Source organism: Cyprinus carpio, chromosome B18, assembly GCF_018340385.1.
Source record: "Cyprinus carpio isolate SPL01 chromosome B18, ASM1834038v1, whole genome shotgun sequence".
Classification (NCBI taxonomy): Eukaryota; Metazoa; Chordata; class Actinopteri; order Cypriniformes; family Cyprinidae; genus Cyprinus; species Cyprinus carpio.
This window is the reverse complement of record NC_056614.1, coordinates 18,538,894-18,558,632: the sequence shown is the minus strand read 5'-3', so window position 1 is coordinate 18,558,632 and position 19,739 is coordinate 18,538,894. Positions and strand designations below refer to the sequence as shown.

General features: G+C 37.9%; 1 protein-coding gene across 1 annotated transcript in view; it reads right to left on the bottom strand.

Moving 5' to 3' along the window:
- The window catches only part of LOC109056170 (zinc finger protein ZFPM1-like), a 77,973-nt gene extending 58,880 nt beyond the window's left edge, over window positions 1-19,093 (bottom strand). Inside the window, exon 1 of the mRNA XM_042744179.1 lies at window positions 18,620-19,093. Coding sequence (XP_042600113.1) covers window positions 18,620-18,659 — 40 coding nt within the window. The 5' untranslated portion in view covers window positions 18,660-19,093. The remainder of the gene's footprint in view (window positions 1-18,619) is intronic.
- Between the last annotated feature and the right edge of the window lie 646 nt (window positions 19,094-19,739).

Sequence of the window (19,739 nt, the reverse complement as noted above, 5' to 3'; positions counted from 1 at the left end):
CTGCTCGATACTGATAAGCCAGTCGTTATTTTTTAGTTGTTATGACCCGAAAAATGCCTGATATTAAAATGATGTAGTTGGAATAAATTAACAATATAATTTTAAAAATATAAAAATCTACTTTTAAACGATACCAAGTGAATTTATGTTTCATTATACATTATAATGTACAGATTTAAAAAAAAATCTATAATAATTTTGAGATTTGCTTATGTACTGACAGATCACGTTTTTTTTACAATACATTAATATAGGGCATACCTAATTAAAACATTTATAATATATATGGTAAAAGTCTATGCAAATAATCAAGACAAATATCAGATTGAATTCTAATTGATTTTCTGGTCAGTTAAAAGATACTGATCAAAGAACTTTATGAAAAGGATTAAAAAAAAAAAAAATTTCTATGCCCTGAAATATAACAGAAACAACAACAACAACAACAAAGTAATAGAATAAACACACTGCCTCATATTGTCCACACTGAAACCAATATATACACTTCAGTTTTCAGGCAGGGCCGAAGTTTCTCTCTGCAACCTCTGAGAGTGCATTTGCATAAAAAGGAAAGAGCAACCGTGCATGCAAACCGGGCCCAGTTGACTGAAAGTTCACAGGGCGAACAAGACCAGGGCTTGACAGCTCGTATCAGTCTGATCTCTGTTCTGATAGGGACACCTTCCCAAACTACGGCCAGGGGAGATCTCACAGACCTCACACAAACTCTGACAATCTGACGCCACTGCCATAGATTCATATGATAACATGCATTCGGTCGGGCACAAGCCTATGTGACTATACTGACATCTCTACAACCACTGACCCGGGCGACTTTCTGGAATTTGGCTGTCATCAAGGATTTTGGGCTATCTGATGAAGGTTAGCCATTGCGAGATATTTCAGAGATAGACCTCCCGCCATATCTGCAGAAAGGAATGCCTGGCCTCTCCAAACGGATAATGCATCCCATGCTTTTTCAAGATCTGAGAGAAGAACGCTCATGTTCAAACAACTGTAAGATCCCCAAAAAATCCAGCACTTTACAAAAATGACACAAACAGACACCTGTGCTGAACACTTTTAGAGTAAATGTGGATTTGATACTGCAGTGCTAGAGTAAGCATTCTTAAAACAGGGCCACAGGACACACACTTGCACACACATACGTCTGCACTGTAAGTCTGCTCTATTGCTTGAGTAAGCGAATTAGCCTCAGCGATGGCTGAGGAGGCAATAAGGCGACAGAAAAAAAGGATAATCTTTTATCTCACAATCCTCCCCACTGATTTTTATAGTCCATATCACTTCCCTGACAGTGGATGTTCCACTTTTCTTTTTCATTATTTATTTATCTATTTTTGCTTTGTGTGAATTCAGCTAAAATACTTCTAAAGCCCTTAATGGTGCTATCGGGAGCTGGGATCTGCTGCCATGCGCTGCTTTTCATTGGAGATATTTGCCAGGCCGACCCTAATGGAAAAAAAAAAAAAAAAAAAAAAAAAAGAAGAAACGGGACATTATCAAATGTCTAACGAGACTGACATGGCCAATTATTGACAAATTATTCCTTCAGAGCGCGCCTGACTCCCTTGATGAGCAAAGACTTCCTTGATGAGCGCGCAGTCCCCCCTCTGTCCTCTGGGCCCGGGGACTGACGCCTATCAGATTCTATTAAACGCTCTGCACTTCTGCGAACAAAGCTACCCGCGCCCTGCGTCACATTAGCTTCCATTATATGCTCATGAACTTTGTCATGATCACAATGGTATACCCATCTTTTAAGAGCTTTTAAGAGTGAGAATTCCTTTCTGTTTATCAGGAGACTCAAAGATGGCTTCACACGAGAAGGGAACGAAAGGCATGTACCTAAGAAGGTCAGTCGTGGTATAATTCAAAGGAGAGAGGGAGAATTCACCAAGAATGATTTGTATATACTTTTAGCATTGTTTATTTGCACCCACTTTTTGGTTGTTTTAATGCCCAATTCACAAAATAAATTAGGACGCAAATACTGGTGAAAATAAAAATAATAATAAGATTTGCAAATAATATATTACTAATAATCTCCACTGCAATCCAGGACCATAGTTTTCATAGAAATTAGGAATGTTTGTAATAAAAACTATGATAATTAATTCATTTAAATACCAAATTTTGTAACTAGGCATGTGCCGAAAATTTTAATCTGGTCAAACTTAAATTATTTTCATATTATGACAAATAGCCAATAAATGACCAGTATTAAAATTAAAATCATTCTGTGTTATTTTATCTAAATAAAATGAAAAATAAAAGTATGAAAATGGATAATAATTCCTTTGGGGATCTGCAAAAGATTACATTTATATGTTATTAAATTATTAGCATTTTTAAAGATTAAATTTTAGTGAGCGTAGGGAAATAGGGAAAATGCACATGCACAAGTAAATATCAAATACCGATAAAGGGAAATAAATCAATACATTTTACAAAAATATATTTATAACACTCAAAAATAAAAAAAAAGATATCTATATATCTACAAAAATAAAACAAAAAATAAAAAAAAAAAAAAAAAAATTTGGGGAAATGAGCATCACAATTAAATTTCCAGTATTGATAAATTAATAACAAAACTCCAAATATAAGCTGATAAAAATGAATATGCTACTATTATCACCTAGTTAAATTAGATTGAAGGATTTTGCATTGACGAAACGTCGCACCTCTCTCCCAAGACTGAGCCGAGCTATTTTTGTTACACCACAACAAATCTTGAGTAAAGACTCAGAAAAGCTATTAGCCTGAAATTTGAACTCTAAGCACTTAATATCTGTCAGGAAAATAATGCTTTATCGGCTATTTGCACTGTGCACTTCTAAGTACTCGCTCTTATCAAATGCATCGTCATCAGGGGACTTTGAGGCATGACACACGGACTGATAGATGGGAGCAGCTGATGTGCTGGCTTTAGGCAGAGAGGTCACTGGAATGATGGGCCAGAGGACAGTGCTGGGGCAGGACATGCTCTGCGCTTGGTCTGGATCCAGTTCTGTAGTTGTTCGTGGGATTGGAGTCTGGATATGAGAAGCTGGTTCTTCACAAGCACAAAATAATTTGTTAGTTAATGACACTGGACAACAAAGCAGACACTCCAGATGACATCCAGCTGTCCTCTGTAAACTTTCTCATGAGGGAAGTGACTGTACTAGTTTATTAGAGGCAGAGATAAGCACTTTCAATCTCCAGCTAAGACAGCCATGCTAAGACAGCAACTTTATCATCAAGATATAGTGATATATGTGGAATTAAAATTAGGGTTGGATCATATAACTAAAACAATAAATTATTCTTTTTTGTCAGCTTTCACTTGACATTGAAAAAAAATTATCATTAAAATCTATTTTAAAATGCTTTATACAATCAATCAGACGAACCATCACTTCAACTAAATCACTATTTTTCCCAGTAGATTTAGAAAGTTGAATGCAAGTAAAAAACAAATAAAACATTTTTCACAATTTTTAATTTAATGTAGCAATACAACTCAATGCAACAATGTATCCCAGAGAGTGACAATATGTATTGTGTATAGTTACAAAAAACTGAAAGTTTGGGCAGATTTCATTTAGGCATTTATTCACATAAAAACAGAGATTGCACTTACAACAAGTGCATTAAATATGGTAAAATCATAAGCTCACACATTTGAGCCTCCATGTTTATTATCATTAATAAATTAAAAAATGCATTTTTTTAATGACATACAATAAACTTTTTAAATGTAGTCAGTCAGGGACAGAGTGCAAGCATGTTTGTCTAACATAAGTCTGTATTTTTAAATATGCAGAATTTCAAATATTTCTAATCTGGTTAAATTAACATATTTTTGTTAATGGTTTATCATATGTCTACTTAAACTCCATTTTGGCTTAGTTTAAAGTATTGTGAGAGCATCGTATCGTGAGATCAGTGTATTGAACCGAATAGTCACATGAGTGTATTGGTACACTCTATATGTGACCCTGAGCACAAAACCAAATAGCCAAAAATACATTGTATGGGTCAAAATTATTGATTTTTCTTTTATGCCAAAAATCATTAGGATATTAATTAAAGATCATGTTCCATGAAAATATTTTGTAAATTTCCTACTGTAAATATATTAAAACTTAATTTTTGATTAGTAATATGCATTGCTAAGTACTTCAATTGGACAACTTAAAAGGCGATTTTCTCAATATTTTGATTTTTTTGCACCCTCAGATTCCAGATTTTCAAATCTCAGCCAAATTGTGTCCGATCCTAATAAACCATAGATCAATGGAAAGCTTTTTTATTCAGCTTTCATATGTATAAATCTCAATTTTGAACAATTGACACTTAAGACTGGTTTTGTGGACCAGGGTCACATATGTCTGTGCATAACATTCAGATTTTTTTTTACTAAAAGAATCTAACAAATAGTGAAGGAGAGATATAAAGTGGAAAGCAGGAATCTCTGTGCAATAACAGGGTCTTGACCTCTAACCTGGCGACTGTTGCGGGGTGCCAACATTTTCCTTTCTCTCCCTCCTTTCATGTGCGGCCCCTTCATGGTCCCTGCCAAGTCCACATCCTCTCTAACGAGGGTGTAGTTTCTTAACATTCATCATCGCTGAACTCTGAAACTTTATCAGCTCCGGAGCACGGCGCCATGGCCCCGGCCCGGCTCGCTCCAGCTCTCAGATAGGGCTGATAACACACTGATAGATTACAGCAGATTGTTTTACTTCAGGGGACACTGCTGCCTCTAATACTAATACTTAGACAAGACTCACTGCTTACGGAGGGAGAACAGAGAGAGGGAGGGATAGACGGCACAGAGAGAAAAGGGCAAAGAAGCCAAGTGTGCGCACGTACACGTATGTGTGTGTGCAAGTAAGGGATATTCACGTGGAGATTGTGATCAAAATGGGCTCTAACAGTAGCACAGGTTTAAAATGACAGTTTTCGTAGAGATTATACATTCCTTTCACTCTACAATCTGATTTAATAATGCTCAGTATCACAGAAACTCAAATGCAGCATATTACCTTTGTGTGCGACTTCTCAACATTAAAAAGTGCTGAAGTATGTTTCAGACTTATAAGCATAATATAAAATAAGTAATGCATTAGGTACAAACGTTGACTAAAATTACAGTTGCATGCAGTTAAACGTCTCCAGCTAAGCAGCACGATGAATATGAGAAACAAATGTATGAGTAAGCCTTAAATGACATGTACAGGCCAGCCGTAGTGAATCTGATATGTATTGCACATAAAAAAAGCAATGGCTGCCTGAAATGGCTAGATCCAATCGAAATTTTAGATGACAGAATGTCGATGCACATTTTCCACCAATGTTTCCACCATCATCTGTCACACCATTATTTGAAAGTGTTTTTCCCCACAATGCGCTGTTTTACTCATTTGTAAAAACAAAACTGTGATTGGTCACTTAGCATGTCATTAAGCAGGTCTCTTCCTGTCAAAGTGGGTGGTTCTCAGAACAATCAAGAAAATAAAAAAAAAAACAGACTCAAGAGCCCAATAAAAATGCATATTTGAAAAAAAAGTACATTTTATCATACATGTACATGCTTAAACACAACCAAAATATACACTTGAATCTTCTCACACACAGGCTGCTCTCACAAACAGCCTGAGGCACAAAGGCAAGAGGAAATCTGAAGCGTCCAGGCGGGTGCAGGACTGGAGTACCACCTGACCTTCAGCTAAAAAAAAAATTGGATCACAAGGACTCCACAGAAAGACTCCTGACTGGACCACACTCAGATGTGAGAAAACATTATTGAACCCAAGGGTGGATGCAGAAGTTGAAGGTTTTGAATATGAACTGAATATGACTTGATAGTCAAAATAAACTGCAACACAGTAAACAGCCAATCAGAATAACAGAAATAATCCATAATAGGGACAGTTCACCCCAAAAAAATGTATTCCGTTACTAACCACCCTTCATTTCAAACACACATTATTGTTCAAGAAGTATAGGGTCAGACAGATTTTCTTTTCAATATTTAAATCAGTACTTTTCAGCATTACACATTACACTGATCAAAAATAAAGACTTTCATAAATATTACTAAATATTTCTATTTTTAGAAATCTTTAAAAAAAAAAAACTTTTTTTAAAATCTTGGTTTCCTTAAAAATATGAATGGTTTTCAACACTGAAAATAATAAGAAATGTTTCTTGAGAAAAAAAAAAGTCAGCATGTTAGAATGTTTTCTGTATCATGTGACACTAAAGCCTAAAGCAATGGCTGCTGAAAATTCAGCTTTTCCATGACAGGAATAAATAACATTTTAAAATACATTAAAATAGAAAACAATTATTTTATTATTACCCGGCCCTAAACTTATGAAACAAACCTGAGAAAAAAAAAATACAATTACAAATTTCATTAGACAACTTTATTATACGAATGATATGGATCACTTTTATGGTGAGTGTTTGTTTTGTTTTGTTTTTTGAGCTTGAAACCTTCTGGTCACTATAAACTATAGGTGTAAGGTGGGGCTGCATATCTATAACTGCATAACTGTTATTCTATCATATTTCCTTTTCATTTTTGGATGAACTATCCCTTTATGACACAAATGTTTAATCATAATGGAACCGTCAAAATAAAAAAGGTTTAGATGATCATAAGCCATTGAACTGAGCCTGCCAAAATAGGTTTATAAGTGTAAAGCAATTACACGGAACATCCCCTTCCTTCTCTTTTTGCCGGAAGTGAACTGCACTGCACCCCAACGATCACCCAATCAGCTGTCCTCAACAACAGCAGACGCCTGTCGCCCGCTGCAACACGCCTGTCCACTGTGTCCGGCCTCTTTATTTGGGTCAGACTGAGGTTAGCCTTATCAGGGGCCAGCAGCTCTCAAAAAACGCTGAGGTGTGTGTGTATGTGCGTATGTTATGAAGGTATGCGTGTCTACTGAGAAACAGCTCAGAAAGGGTTAACTCAGGCCCAAGCACCCACTCTTTGACAGATACAGAGAAAAACAGACACACAAACTGATCTTTTCATGCTTACCTCCTAAAAAAAAATAATCCTGCAAAACAACTGCCATCAGAAAAAAAGCTTTATAGCCCTGTATATTCTTAATTTTTGCATCACCTGCTTTATCAGCAGGCCCCATTAATAATCCGTACGGTAATTTCTTTTCTTTCTCCTTTTTTGTTCCTGGCATTTTGGTAGAGAGAGATAAGGCATAAAAAACAACAGAAGGGCTAAGAGAGTGAAAAAGACAGATAGATAACATTGATATCAACTCCTACACAACGCAGTCATTCCCTTATCAGAGCTTTTTATCACGCTTTCGTTATTTTCTTCTTCTTCTTCGCCTCCACTCCCTGTTCTTTGTAGCCCAACTGAAAAAAAGGTCTACTGCCCTTAAAAATCTAGGCAAGGTTTTGGTATCAAATTAACCTTATGCAGGCTTTTTACAGGCTTGCTAATGTGAATAATTCAGCACACAGGGACACACGGCTGGAGAGATGTCAAGATTTTGGAAGCAAAAAACTCTCAAACATTTTTTTTTAATTCCTGTTTAAATCTATTAATTTGTTTTCTAGACCAAATGCTGGGGGGAAAAACGGACATGATCAGACGTATACTAATAATTTCAAACACAGTCATACTCCCACAGAAAGTAAAAAGCCTTTCTAATCTATCAAGGTCAGTTACAGTGCCCTGAACAAATACTGCGTTGTTTAAGAGAGCAGTTTAAGTGAGCTCTCTATGTAAGCAGAGAACAGACGCTTAGACAGAATGACAGGAAGATAGAAGGACAGATAACGAGTAAGACAGTACAACAGACAGAATTTCAACATCAATCGGCCCAAACTTCCGGTATTAATATATTGAAAAGTGACAGTAAATGCAGTGAAGGACAGCAGAAATATTCTATTGGGGTAATTCTTTGCTAAACATGTTAGCTGGTGTTATTTAGAGGACTATTTTCAGTGAAGTCTCAACAGGTGGATAAACTAATTTCAGTAAAGTATAGATAGTATGTTAATTGTGTCATCAGATGTGCACTACTGCTCAAAGGACTGGGGCCTTTGTTAAAGAAATTAATACTTTTATTCCACCAGGATGCGTTACATTGATCAAAAGTGACAGTAAAGAGTTTTTTTACTACAAAACATTTCTATTACAACATATAAATTATATTCTATTCATCAAACTTTCTATCCATCGAAGAATGCTGAAAAAAACTGTACCATGGTTTCCACAAAAATGCAGCAGAACAACTGTTTTCAACATCAATATTAGTAAGAAAGCTCCTTAAGCACCAAATCAGAATATTAAAATTATTTCTGAAGGATCATGTCACCCTAAAGACAGGAGTAATGTTTCCTAGAACAAACACTGATCAAATTTAAAACTAATAAAATTACTAAAAAGAGGCAACATCACTCAGCGGCATCAAGAAAAATATTACATCTGTTATATCCTATATCCGTGATTCCACCCAGATAAGAACACATGACATCATCACTTATGGGCAAAGCAGGAGGACCCCTATATTTGAGGTATGCCACTAGACACACCTCTGACATCAGCAATGTGATCCAGGAAGCTTGAGAGGAAAATCCACAGCTGGATGGGTGGAAAACACAGAAGCAAGAAGGGAGAGACAGAATGGACATGGTTTACTGTACACATAAGGATGTAATCAGTTAGATCAGCATACTATCTCAGTGAAGCAATCGCTGATAAAAAAGCACCCTGGAAGAGCGTGTTATTGCAGATGGGAGGTCATCAGCAGCGATAGGGCTGCCCACGCGCTGCCTGGCTACTTCCTCCGGTTGCCGTAAGAAATCAGCAGTCAGGCGGCTACTAGCCATTTCCAGCAATGCCAAACCTGAGTGAATATTCAAAGTGGTCGGGTGACCCAGTGTTTCCGAGCGCGAGCATTTAGCCAGTGCATGTTTATGCAGATGGCGATGTGATTGCTCGTCGTAGAGTGTCAGTCGACAAGATTCCAAATGTAATAGTCCCTGAGAGGCACTTGAATGGAGTCATTCCCCCATCACACTCCCCCGCCCTGCAAAACTTTCTTATTAACCGCACCATCTCGCCATCTCTCCCACATACCCCTCCTTTCCCCCCATTCCTCCTCTCTCCTTCTCAAATAAACCTACAAAGAAAGAGAAATTAACAGAGGAGACGTTTTTCTCCCTGCCGCCCCTCTCCTTTCTAGATAGCGCAGGAAGGAATGAGAGAAACAGAAGGAGAGGGGGAGAGAGAAAGCGATAGAGACAGAGGAAAGGAGCAAAAGAGAAAGAGGGAGAGAAAAAAAACATAATTTATCTGTGTATTATCAAGAAAGGCAGACACTTTAATCAGTCAGCTATGAAGTCAGTATTTCCATTCTTATCTGTTGCAGGAGTGGAAATGGAGAGCAGATAGTGCGCTGGGAGCCCATCGGTGGGCAGGAATGATAATGGGAGAGAGAGGGCTGGCTATTGGACCGCTGTGTCAGCTCTATCTGCACCCATTATCAAGGGCCTTATCGGCGCTGCCATCAGCCAAGCTGTAATGGGGCCAGTTCAACTTTCCACATTATCATACCGCTAAGACCTGGTTCTAGTGAGGCTAGAGGTCTGACTGGAGAGAGGGGGAGAAGAGGCGGGAGAAAGGGGGTGAGGGGGTTACAGAGAGACAGTTGTCTGGGGGGGGGGGGGGGGGGCAGATAGTGGTAGATACTGGGGATGGGAGAGAGCTGGGGTAATGGAAAGCGGGTCAGAAATGAAGGGGGAGAGATGGAGGAGGGGCTTACGTGAAAGGGTTGGTAAGTCGAGACTTTGATGTACAGAATGGAACTTGAAAGGTGAGGTCGGGGAAGGACTAGAGGACTAAAGTCCATTCTGAATGATGATTTAAAGGGATAGTCCAAACAAAAATGAAAATTCTGTCATCATTTACTCATCCTCATGTCAGTCCAAACCTGCATGACTTAATTTTCTCTATGGAACTTAATAGAAGACATGCTGGTAACCAAACAATTTGGGCTTCCATTGACAAAAAATACTACGGAAGTCAATGGGAGCCAAAACTGTTTGGTTACCAACATTCAAAAGTCATACATAATTTCATTTTTGGGTGGACTATCCCTTTAATAGTGGCAGTCCTATCATATAATCATCTATGTAATGATAATATTTTTATTGTGATCGTCTACAGGACTTTGATTGACAGGCTGAGAAGAAGTATCCTTGACTTTTAGAGTGCTTTCCGAGTACATAACAGAACGGGTGACGTCCAAAAGTCCACAATCATGAAATCTCAACGATTACCGCCTGTAACTTACTTACAAGACTTATGATTTAATCATCATGATAATGATAATATTTTCTCTGTGATTGTCCAAAATGATAAGACCCTATGGATGATGACCTTTGACAGGCAAGATTTCATTTTAGATACTGTCTGTTAAGATAACGTTCTTTGGAATTGGACCAAGATTGCACAATAAATGGATTCAATAGAAGTCACAGACCAAACAATAAATTCCTAAACAGCACAGTGGAGTACAAACTGACCCATTTCAACTCTGCAGGTTTATAAAACACAATCCTCCTAACCTTCATGCTAGTATGACAATGCTCACCTACTTATTGGAAGCAACGCTATTTGTAGGAATGCAGATGCCGCAAATTATTTTCACTCTATGGCCAATATTAAAATTCTATACTTTATATTCTACCCTTTAAATAAATTACACTATTTTAAATGGTATTTAAACATATCATAATATAAAATTACATGTATTGTTTAATTTTGTGATTAATTTCCGATTAGATGAATTTTGTTTTAATGTTCGATAGAGGCAAAGGCAATTTAAATGTAAAAACAGAGCAAATGAGCATCAACTGATACAGATAAAAAATAATAATAAATATAATGACCATGGTACAAATATATTGTGCATCCCTAGGTATCTGACTGGTTTAAACAGGATATGTTGTAGTAAATGCTAAGTGCTTAAAATAGTAGGAAATGCTTAAAATAGTAGAAATAATAGGAAACGCTATTAAAAGAACTACTGGAACTTTGTGCTATTTTCCAATTCAGGGGTTCCCATACATTGATTTTTTTGTGGCGGGCCGCCACAATATCAAAACTGGCTGCCACAAATAGATTTTACAAAAGGCTTTGACTTTGTTGACTAAAAATGAGCACTGCACATTTGAAAATCAAAAACTGGCACGGGTGTATTTATCTCTGTATTTCAGAAGGAAACCAACTGTCTTCAGAATTTTTTTTTTATGTCATTTTCATTTCATCTTGCATGTAATGCCTGATAAAGCAGTGTTTGTGAGCAGAGCGCTGCTTTGTGTACAGCTGTTACCGGGGAAACCGCTATCTCTCCCGCTCTAAAAGCGCCTCCTGCTGGCAGAAAATGAATTTGCATATATATGTCCAGTCCAGGCCTGGTCCGCTCTCGTCCTTCACTGTCGTTCCTCCTCCTTTTATCCTTCTGGAGCTCCTCCATGGGACTCGAGACTGGTGACCTGCCTCGCTTCATTCCCACGGCTCTCGGCCCCTCCCCACTCGTCATGGTGTTAAACAAATAATATAATGTAAAGTAAATGTTTGTAATATGCTAAAGGGCTACCAATATGAATCAACGAAAGGGATGAAGTGAATGAAAAGTTTCATGTGGCTTACACACAAACAAAACTGATCTGATTCACAGCTCACTTATACATGGCCTACACTTCTCAAACAGCAGCTGGAAGAGGTCTGAGGCTGATCTCTGCCGGACTTCCTTCTCTTTCTACAGCCGGCCAAGTGGAGTGTGTGAGAGCAGAAAGAAGAGCCACTCTGGTCTAGACCACCTCTGTTCAGGGGTGGCTCCCTGGAGGCGGTCTAACCTCTCCTCTTTCTAGGGCCTTTGTCCCAGCTGCCCTTCTGTGCTTATCTCTTCTCTTTCCGCCGCTCCTTATGAAACATGCCCGGTGTTCCCTTCCCACAAGAGCCTCCTGCCTGGCATATAATAACACCCAAGCCTGAGCTCTCCACACCGTAAGCAACAGGGATACTCAAGACAGCATGATCTTTCACATTGTATAACAGGTCAGTGGTAGTTTATAGTAGAGATGTGCAAAACTATACGTTTTCAAAACAGACCACTCAATCGATTGTTGACCATAGTCAAAAAATAATCGACCATTCTGAGAAAGAAGCAAGTAAATGATTAGATGCATTTCGGGGATTAACAAATAATGCATTTAAAATATTATAGTAATAATTTCACAATATGCAGCTTTGTGAGAATAAGAAACTTCTTTCCAAAATCACACACACATAAAAAAGAACTGCATTTTATGCAACATGTTTTATATAACAATTATAATTACATTTTTATATAATAAGATATAAAATAACATTTTAGCCAGTATATAAATTTATTTTATATTTATATTACTCACAAAAAGACTGTCAGCAAGCTAAACTCTTCCTGGGAAAGTTGAAAAAAATTTAAAACTACATATTCACTCAGTAAGCTGCCAAACCACAGGTTTCAGGTACACTTGATCTCAGTCATTCACAAAGTACACATTATAGTGATCAAAAAGCTTAATGAAAAAATAAATGACAGGAGGAAAATCTAAAGCCAGTTAACCTCTAGTCAGTTTTTGTATTATTTGACCTGTCAACCATTCCAACTCACTAATCCACTCGTCCGAGTCTGTAGTGTCACTATTGTGAGTATAAAACATTAAATAATTAGTAAAAACCTGACCTTGTGCATGTGATTACATTTGGCTCTTGGCAGCCATAACAAGCAAGCCAGTGAGGACTGTTACTATCCCAGAGTGTTATATTTTACACTCTGGGAAAGAAACTCACCTGAATGCCATTGGTATGTGACCTACAAATTTAATCTATGGCCTTATGATTCAGACGAATACACCCAGCTGAACTGTTTGCATAAAGCCTCATTGAGATATCTGTACTTATCCTTTTAAAGGCAGGAACAGTATAGTGTCACTCTTGAACTTTATGTCCTTAACACAACATCAAATTGATGGCCCACACCCCCAACCATGCCAATTATGCACATCAAATAAAGAACATGATATCAAACCTCAGCGTGGAAATCAGCCAATCTAATCAACCCTGTTAACCATGATCCACATCAAATATGGCTCCTCCACATCGGACAAATTATCATATCTCCATTCTCCTTAAGACGCAACTCATTAACTCCAACCAAAAAGCACAGAAAACTCTATTACACCAGCCTTCTGGAGAAGAAAAAAAAAATCTCCCTCCTGCGATGGCAAATCTCACCTCCGCCGTTCCTATCAAAACGGCACATAAAAATAAGTCCTCTCCATAAGATGCGATGTGATAACAGTGCATTAAAAGATTACTGCCCTGTTCCCATCTTGTTTTTAATTGCATTGGGGCCAGAGGCTACGGGATCCTTAATAACACATTAATATTTTATTCTCATCCGCCGCTCCACAATCACACGCAACTGCAGATGCGTTTAAGACTTTATGCTATGTCTGCATTTGGTGGGGTGTCACACAACTTTCATGGCACTCATCTGAGCTACTGTATGCTGATGAAAAAGATGGCATACTGACAGTTCCGCCAGCACTGTATAAGATGACATCATCAAGTGTAATTTATACATATTTACAAAAAATATCCTAAACAAACAAAACAAAAATTGTGGTTGATTAGATTCTTTTGCAAATATTATATTGCATAAAAGACAAAATCAGTGTTTATGAGTTTAAATACACCCGCTGGGACATTCAGCTTTCTGCTTTATTTAGTTTTTAGCTCAAGCTTTTTATGACTCTACATTACAAAGGAAGAAGAAGTGAAGATTTAGGAGTGCTAATGGGTCAGTGAGGGTTCGGTTATAATAACTCACTCGACTTCCCCTTGCGTAAACATTAGGAAAGAGCAATAATTCATCAAAACACCTAAAAGCTTTTTCTTTCACTGTAGCAACCAACAGACACTTCCTAAACGGTAAATTCAGTTACAGCTTTTTGACATAATTTTCAGTCCATACAGATCAAACTCTCTCACCCAATTCAGAGAGCTCATGGGCTGCATCAATCAGTACATCTCGAGCTGACCAATTAACAAACAACTCTAATAAATAAAAAATGATAGCTATATGGGCTAATTGGAACAAATAAACTATTTCAGAACAAAAGTTATGGTTAAAGATTTGGGTTTTAGATAAAATTTCAGGTTTCAGCGAGTTGAAGATTGAGTGACCAAGATCTGTCAGCAGAAAACAACAAAGAGATACTTTTTTTTTTTTTTTTAGATCACTAGAAACATCTGTTAAACCTATATATATCATCACAAATAGCATTTATGTTGTTAATTCATCAAAGAATCCTAAAATAAAATCAGTGTTTCTACAAAAATATTAAGCAGCACAACAGTTTTCAACATTGATAATAATAAGAAATGCTTCATGAGCACCAAATCAGCATATTAGAATCAGTTTATATGGTATACCTTGGTGAGCAGAAAAGACTTCTTTCAAAAACATTAAAAGTCTTACAGTCCCCAATGTTTTGCATGGTTGTGTAAATATAAATGATTGGTTTAGTCTTCATTTTACCACAATATTAGTATCTACAAGCACATGCAGTTTAAACCCAACATGCATTATTAAGTAACAATCATTAAAAGCAGGACTTTGAAGATCTGAACAACCTGCTTTAAAGATTATCAGATACCAGAAATCATTGATAATCATGTTTTATCAAAATCATGAAAGCCGTCCTTGGCTTTGCAACACATTATAAAGACTTTATAACTTTCTCACAGTGTTCATTGCACCCACTATCACTCAGTATCTAATATCTTACTGCAAATCAACGTTTCAGCCATACTGCTGACGCCACATTCTTGTTTCCTTTCGCAAGGCGTAGAGCTGAATACTTTTTTTTCTCGCTGTTTTTCACCAAAATGCACGCTGCAGATTAACATCAACGAACAAAAAAAACCCTTGCATCTCAATGCTATCTAACAAGATCTACAGTGAGTAATATGTGGAATTAGTTTTAATTAAATTAATCAACAACAATGGTTGTTAGGGAAAAAAAGAGGGTGGGGGAGTAACTAAGGGGGGAGAAAAAAAATGCATTCACACCTATCATCTAATTATACAACAACATTAATCACATTAGGGCTGGAACTGATTGCCAGGGTCCAGGGCCCTGCTGTTCTTACGTGTAGCTTTGTTATTGCAGCAGAGCCTCAGCTCCTGCCTGCTCTGTTCTGATAACAACTCTTATCGCACTTGGCGATCTCTATCTATACCAGAGATCAGGCCCCAGGCTTTATCAAAAGTTCACATCGAGCTAAAAGCAGAACAAAGAAGGAAAACACACAAGCAAAACCGGCGTGTGTGCGTAAGTGTGAAAATATGTGTGCGAAAGCCTGTGATCTCTCATTTTTTCAATATTTTTGGCTGAGTATTAAACTAGACCTTGGGGTCAAATGACCCAGAGACGCTGAACCTGACAGCAAAAAAAAAAAAAAGCTCTGAGAGCACTTTCAACAAAAACAGGAAGAGATCCCATCAGTTGTCCACACTTTCAAAAGTGCAAGCCCAAGGTACAGGAGGTGGTAACTCAAACAAGTGCATTGTCTGGCCCCAGCTTCTCAAACATCCTCCGGCCGCTGACGCCAAATTCTGGGAGCTCATGAATAATTCACACCGACCTCCGAGCCATCTGAATGATGTCACTCGGCTGCTATCTGTGAGAATCTCCTCTCTGTTATCTCCCAATCATCTCAACGGCTCGCTTATCAGCCCCTGCGATCTCACTGAGGCAGCTGCTTTTAAAACGCAGCATACATCCATCTACCATTTCTGTATTCCTGCCTCTCTCTCCCCCAGCCCTTATCAGCCCTGCCATCCTACTCTCCCCTTATCTGCTTTTCTCTCTCTCTCTTTTTAACTTATCTAGAGATACACCAAGCCAGTCCCAAACAACAACAACACAAACATGACAAAGATGAGAACGCTTCAGCCAAATGTAATTATAATCCCAATCTCCCCCACCCCACTCGACGTTGGGACTATCTCCACAGAGATCGCCGCCTTGCCTATCTTGTCTCCCATCTCAACCGCCAAAATATAAGCCCTGGGATGTGGCCCCTCTAAGGCCGTGAGCTAATCTCACCATCAGGGAGGGGTGGATAATCTATCAGCACGATCTTCACCATTGGAAGAGTGACGCACAAAAGACACACAAAAATATTTCCTCTCAACACAGCCTTCCATGATACCGGATACCTCTTTTATAGGGGTCGGGATTGTAATCCTTCCAGTAAGAGTGTAACAAAACAATGCAATCTTATTAGACACAGCCGTCTTCATGTTTACATACGCAAAAAGGTGAGATAAGACGGGCGATGTGACGTCCATACGAGCTCCCGAGTTTGGTAATGGGGGGGACTCACCTTTGGGGTGATCTGGCGCCAAATCTGAGATACTTTTCCATCTTCATTACTCCTAATGGGATGTCAATGGGGGACTCATGGAGCTGGCGATGTGTACTTCAAAAGCCACCAGATATGAAATCTTCACGGGGTTCAGCGTTTCAGGAAAGATAAGGAATGTTTATACTGAATTGTTCAAAACATCAGCTATGACTGGCCTTAAGTAGTAACGCTGGTTCTACCGTCTGCAGCTGCCTCTAGGCAAGAAAATGAGTTCTGCAGAAACCAACCAGAGATAGCTTTATATCAGATAAGACATCTCAATTAAGAGAACGCCTTCATGGGTCAGCAGGTCATTGGCATTACTGGTCAACGTGCTCGTATAACTCTCCAGTCACTTAAACAAACCTTGATATCTTCCGTTTACACTCAGTGGTATATGCTAATGCTGCCTTATCAGACCATTTTTCTTTCCTATTCAAGAGTCGCTTTCTGCCTTTGAATCGCATTAATATTTATTTTTTTTGAGCAGCCCTTTCAAACTCAACCTCCAAGATATTGCTACTGTGCTTATCGCCTGAAAGCATCTCTTCTGGATGAAGAACTGAAACAGCGCCTGGCACCAGAGCATAACGACTTTTCAGCGCTGTTGGTTCTTTTCACAGAAAGAGAGGGAGAGGTAAGGGTCAATGAATTTGATTTTTACTTTAGGAATTTATCGACCACAAAATGTTAAGGGTTGCTTCAATCAAAACTGAATTTATGTCACCTTCACGTCGTTCGTGTATGACTTTCTTTCATCACAGGAAGTCAAAAGAATCTCCCGCTTGCTTTTTGCCAATCACAATTAATGATAAACGAAGATGTCAAGTCTCAAAAAGGATGGTATGATCATCTCAATAGTATAATAAAAGTGGCTGATAAGACTAGCACACTATATTCCAAGTCACATGATAGTTATTCACTAATAATCTTTCACTCCAGTGAGCTGTTAACAGCTGCGACCAGTTCAGCTGAACTCAAGAACCAAATCAGTTTGAGTTATGAACGAATAATTCTGATTGGTTTTGTGAATTGTATCAAGCGAATGAAACACTGCTACTTTTCTCAGGAAAGTGACAAGACATAGTTTCTCCTTTTGCTTAATATAGCAAAAGGTTATAATATATAATTTTCAAGGCTTAACGTCTTTGGTCACCATTCACTGTCATTAAATGGAAAACAGAAACCAAGACATTCTTCAAAATTTCTCCTATTGCGTGCCACAGAAGAAAGTAAGTCAAACAAGTCTGCAGCATGCAAATAATGACAGAACATACTATCTCGAATACAATCGTAAAAAAAATGTCATTTTAAGACCAACTAATGGTGGCTGAACATTATAGGGTTAAAATGGATAGATGGAAAAAAAGATCCAATTGTAATCCACTATCATGTGAAGAGATCAGCTGGGCGCGCTATCTGACGTCTCATCTCTGGAAAGAGAACTGAAAAGCCGGAGGAAAATGCAACAGCAGCCTCCGTGCAGCCACAGACAGAAAACAAATAAAAGATCCAATTTTAATCCTTATCTCGACTGGGATCGGATCGCTGTTTATCTGAACTCATATCGTCTTTTTCAGAGAACAGTGACGTTTCCACAACAGTATTAAACAGGAAGCCACTGTTACACTTCAGTTGGAGCAGACGAAAACACTTTTACGAATTAAAAAGTCAAACAAAACGCGTTTATTACACACAATTATCGCCGCTGGGTTTGAAAAACGAAGCGCGAGTTTGTTCAGCAGCGTTGACGTGCCGCGCTCTTTTACAAAATGAGCTGCGCGTCCTAAAAGCGGTTGGTTACTATGGTGCCAGTTGTAAATAAATGTAGCCATTTCTAATTTTCTGCGGTCTTAAAACCATTAAAACACGAGAACTGTTTGAACAGACCGCTCATACATCTAGAGCGTGCCATTTGTCTCGTGTTAACAGAAAGATCTTGTCAGTTTCCACGAAATTGTTTAAACGCACGACAACGCTGCGCTCACAAAAACAACGCTATCCAGTCATATGAATAGTATCACACACTTTTTACAACGAGTCACCATTTACGACAGCAGCACCGGTACTCGTAAAACTTTAAACTCTTACGTTTGATCTGCCGGGGTTTGCTCTGCTTTCTTCGGGACATGCTTATTCCGTCGTTCCTGCTCAGCTTGCGGCAAAAGCGATCAGTCCACCGGGGTCACTAGCAGTAACAGCAGCACTGGATCACAGCTCTCTGCCCCTCCGAAGACACCCGCATGACCTGTACTTTAATATTCAGAGCCGAAACAGCTACCTGTGGCCGACTTCTCGACGTCTTCCCAGAGGAGCGATCTATCCTCTCCGTTAGCCACAATAAACTCTGCCGATGTTAGCCCTGACAGCGCATATGTTGCTGGAGAAAACTGCACCTTTAGCTGTTAATGATTTGTTTATGTCTACTCCGGTGAAGCAAGAAAGAGCGCAGTTCTCAGCAGGGCTCGATCAACACATGAAACAGTGGCGCTGATATGTTATGACACGCCTCCGTCACGCCCCTTGCGTATGATGCCACTACGCTCGCGCTCCCAGCAAGCTCTCGATACCCCTAAAATCACACTTCCATCAGTGCAAGGCATGCAACGTGTGCCTTGCACACGTATATTGCATGAAAAAAAAAAAATCTTAAGGATGAGCGTATGATGGGCTGTTCAAAAAAATAATGTGGTTATTTACCACTACTCGTTATGAAATCAGTATTATAATTTTGTATTGCATAAATAATATATAAACGATTATATATGCATAGTAATAATACTTTTGTTATATATTTTATAATAGTACTTATTTTTATAAATAATAAATATTATAAAATACATTTTAATCAATACAATAATATTTTTGAATTATTTATTGAATTATTATTCAATTAATATAGATAGATAGATAGATATTAGATAGATAGATAGATAGATAGATAGATAGATAGATAGATAGATAGATAGATAGATAGATAGATAATTATTATTATAAAATACATTCTAATAAAATATTTTATATTATTCTATTAAAGTTTGAATAATAATAATTATATTATTATAAATAATTATCATAAAATGATTAATTTAAAATATTAAAAAAATACAAAAAAATACACAATTCTATACAATATTAATACTACATTTAATTGGTATTTATTATTATTTGTTATTTGTTGTACTTTTTATGTAAAAACTAATTTATAAAT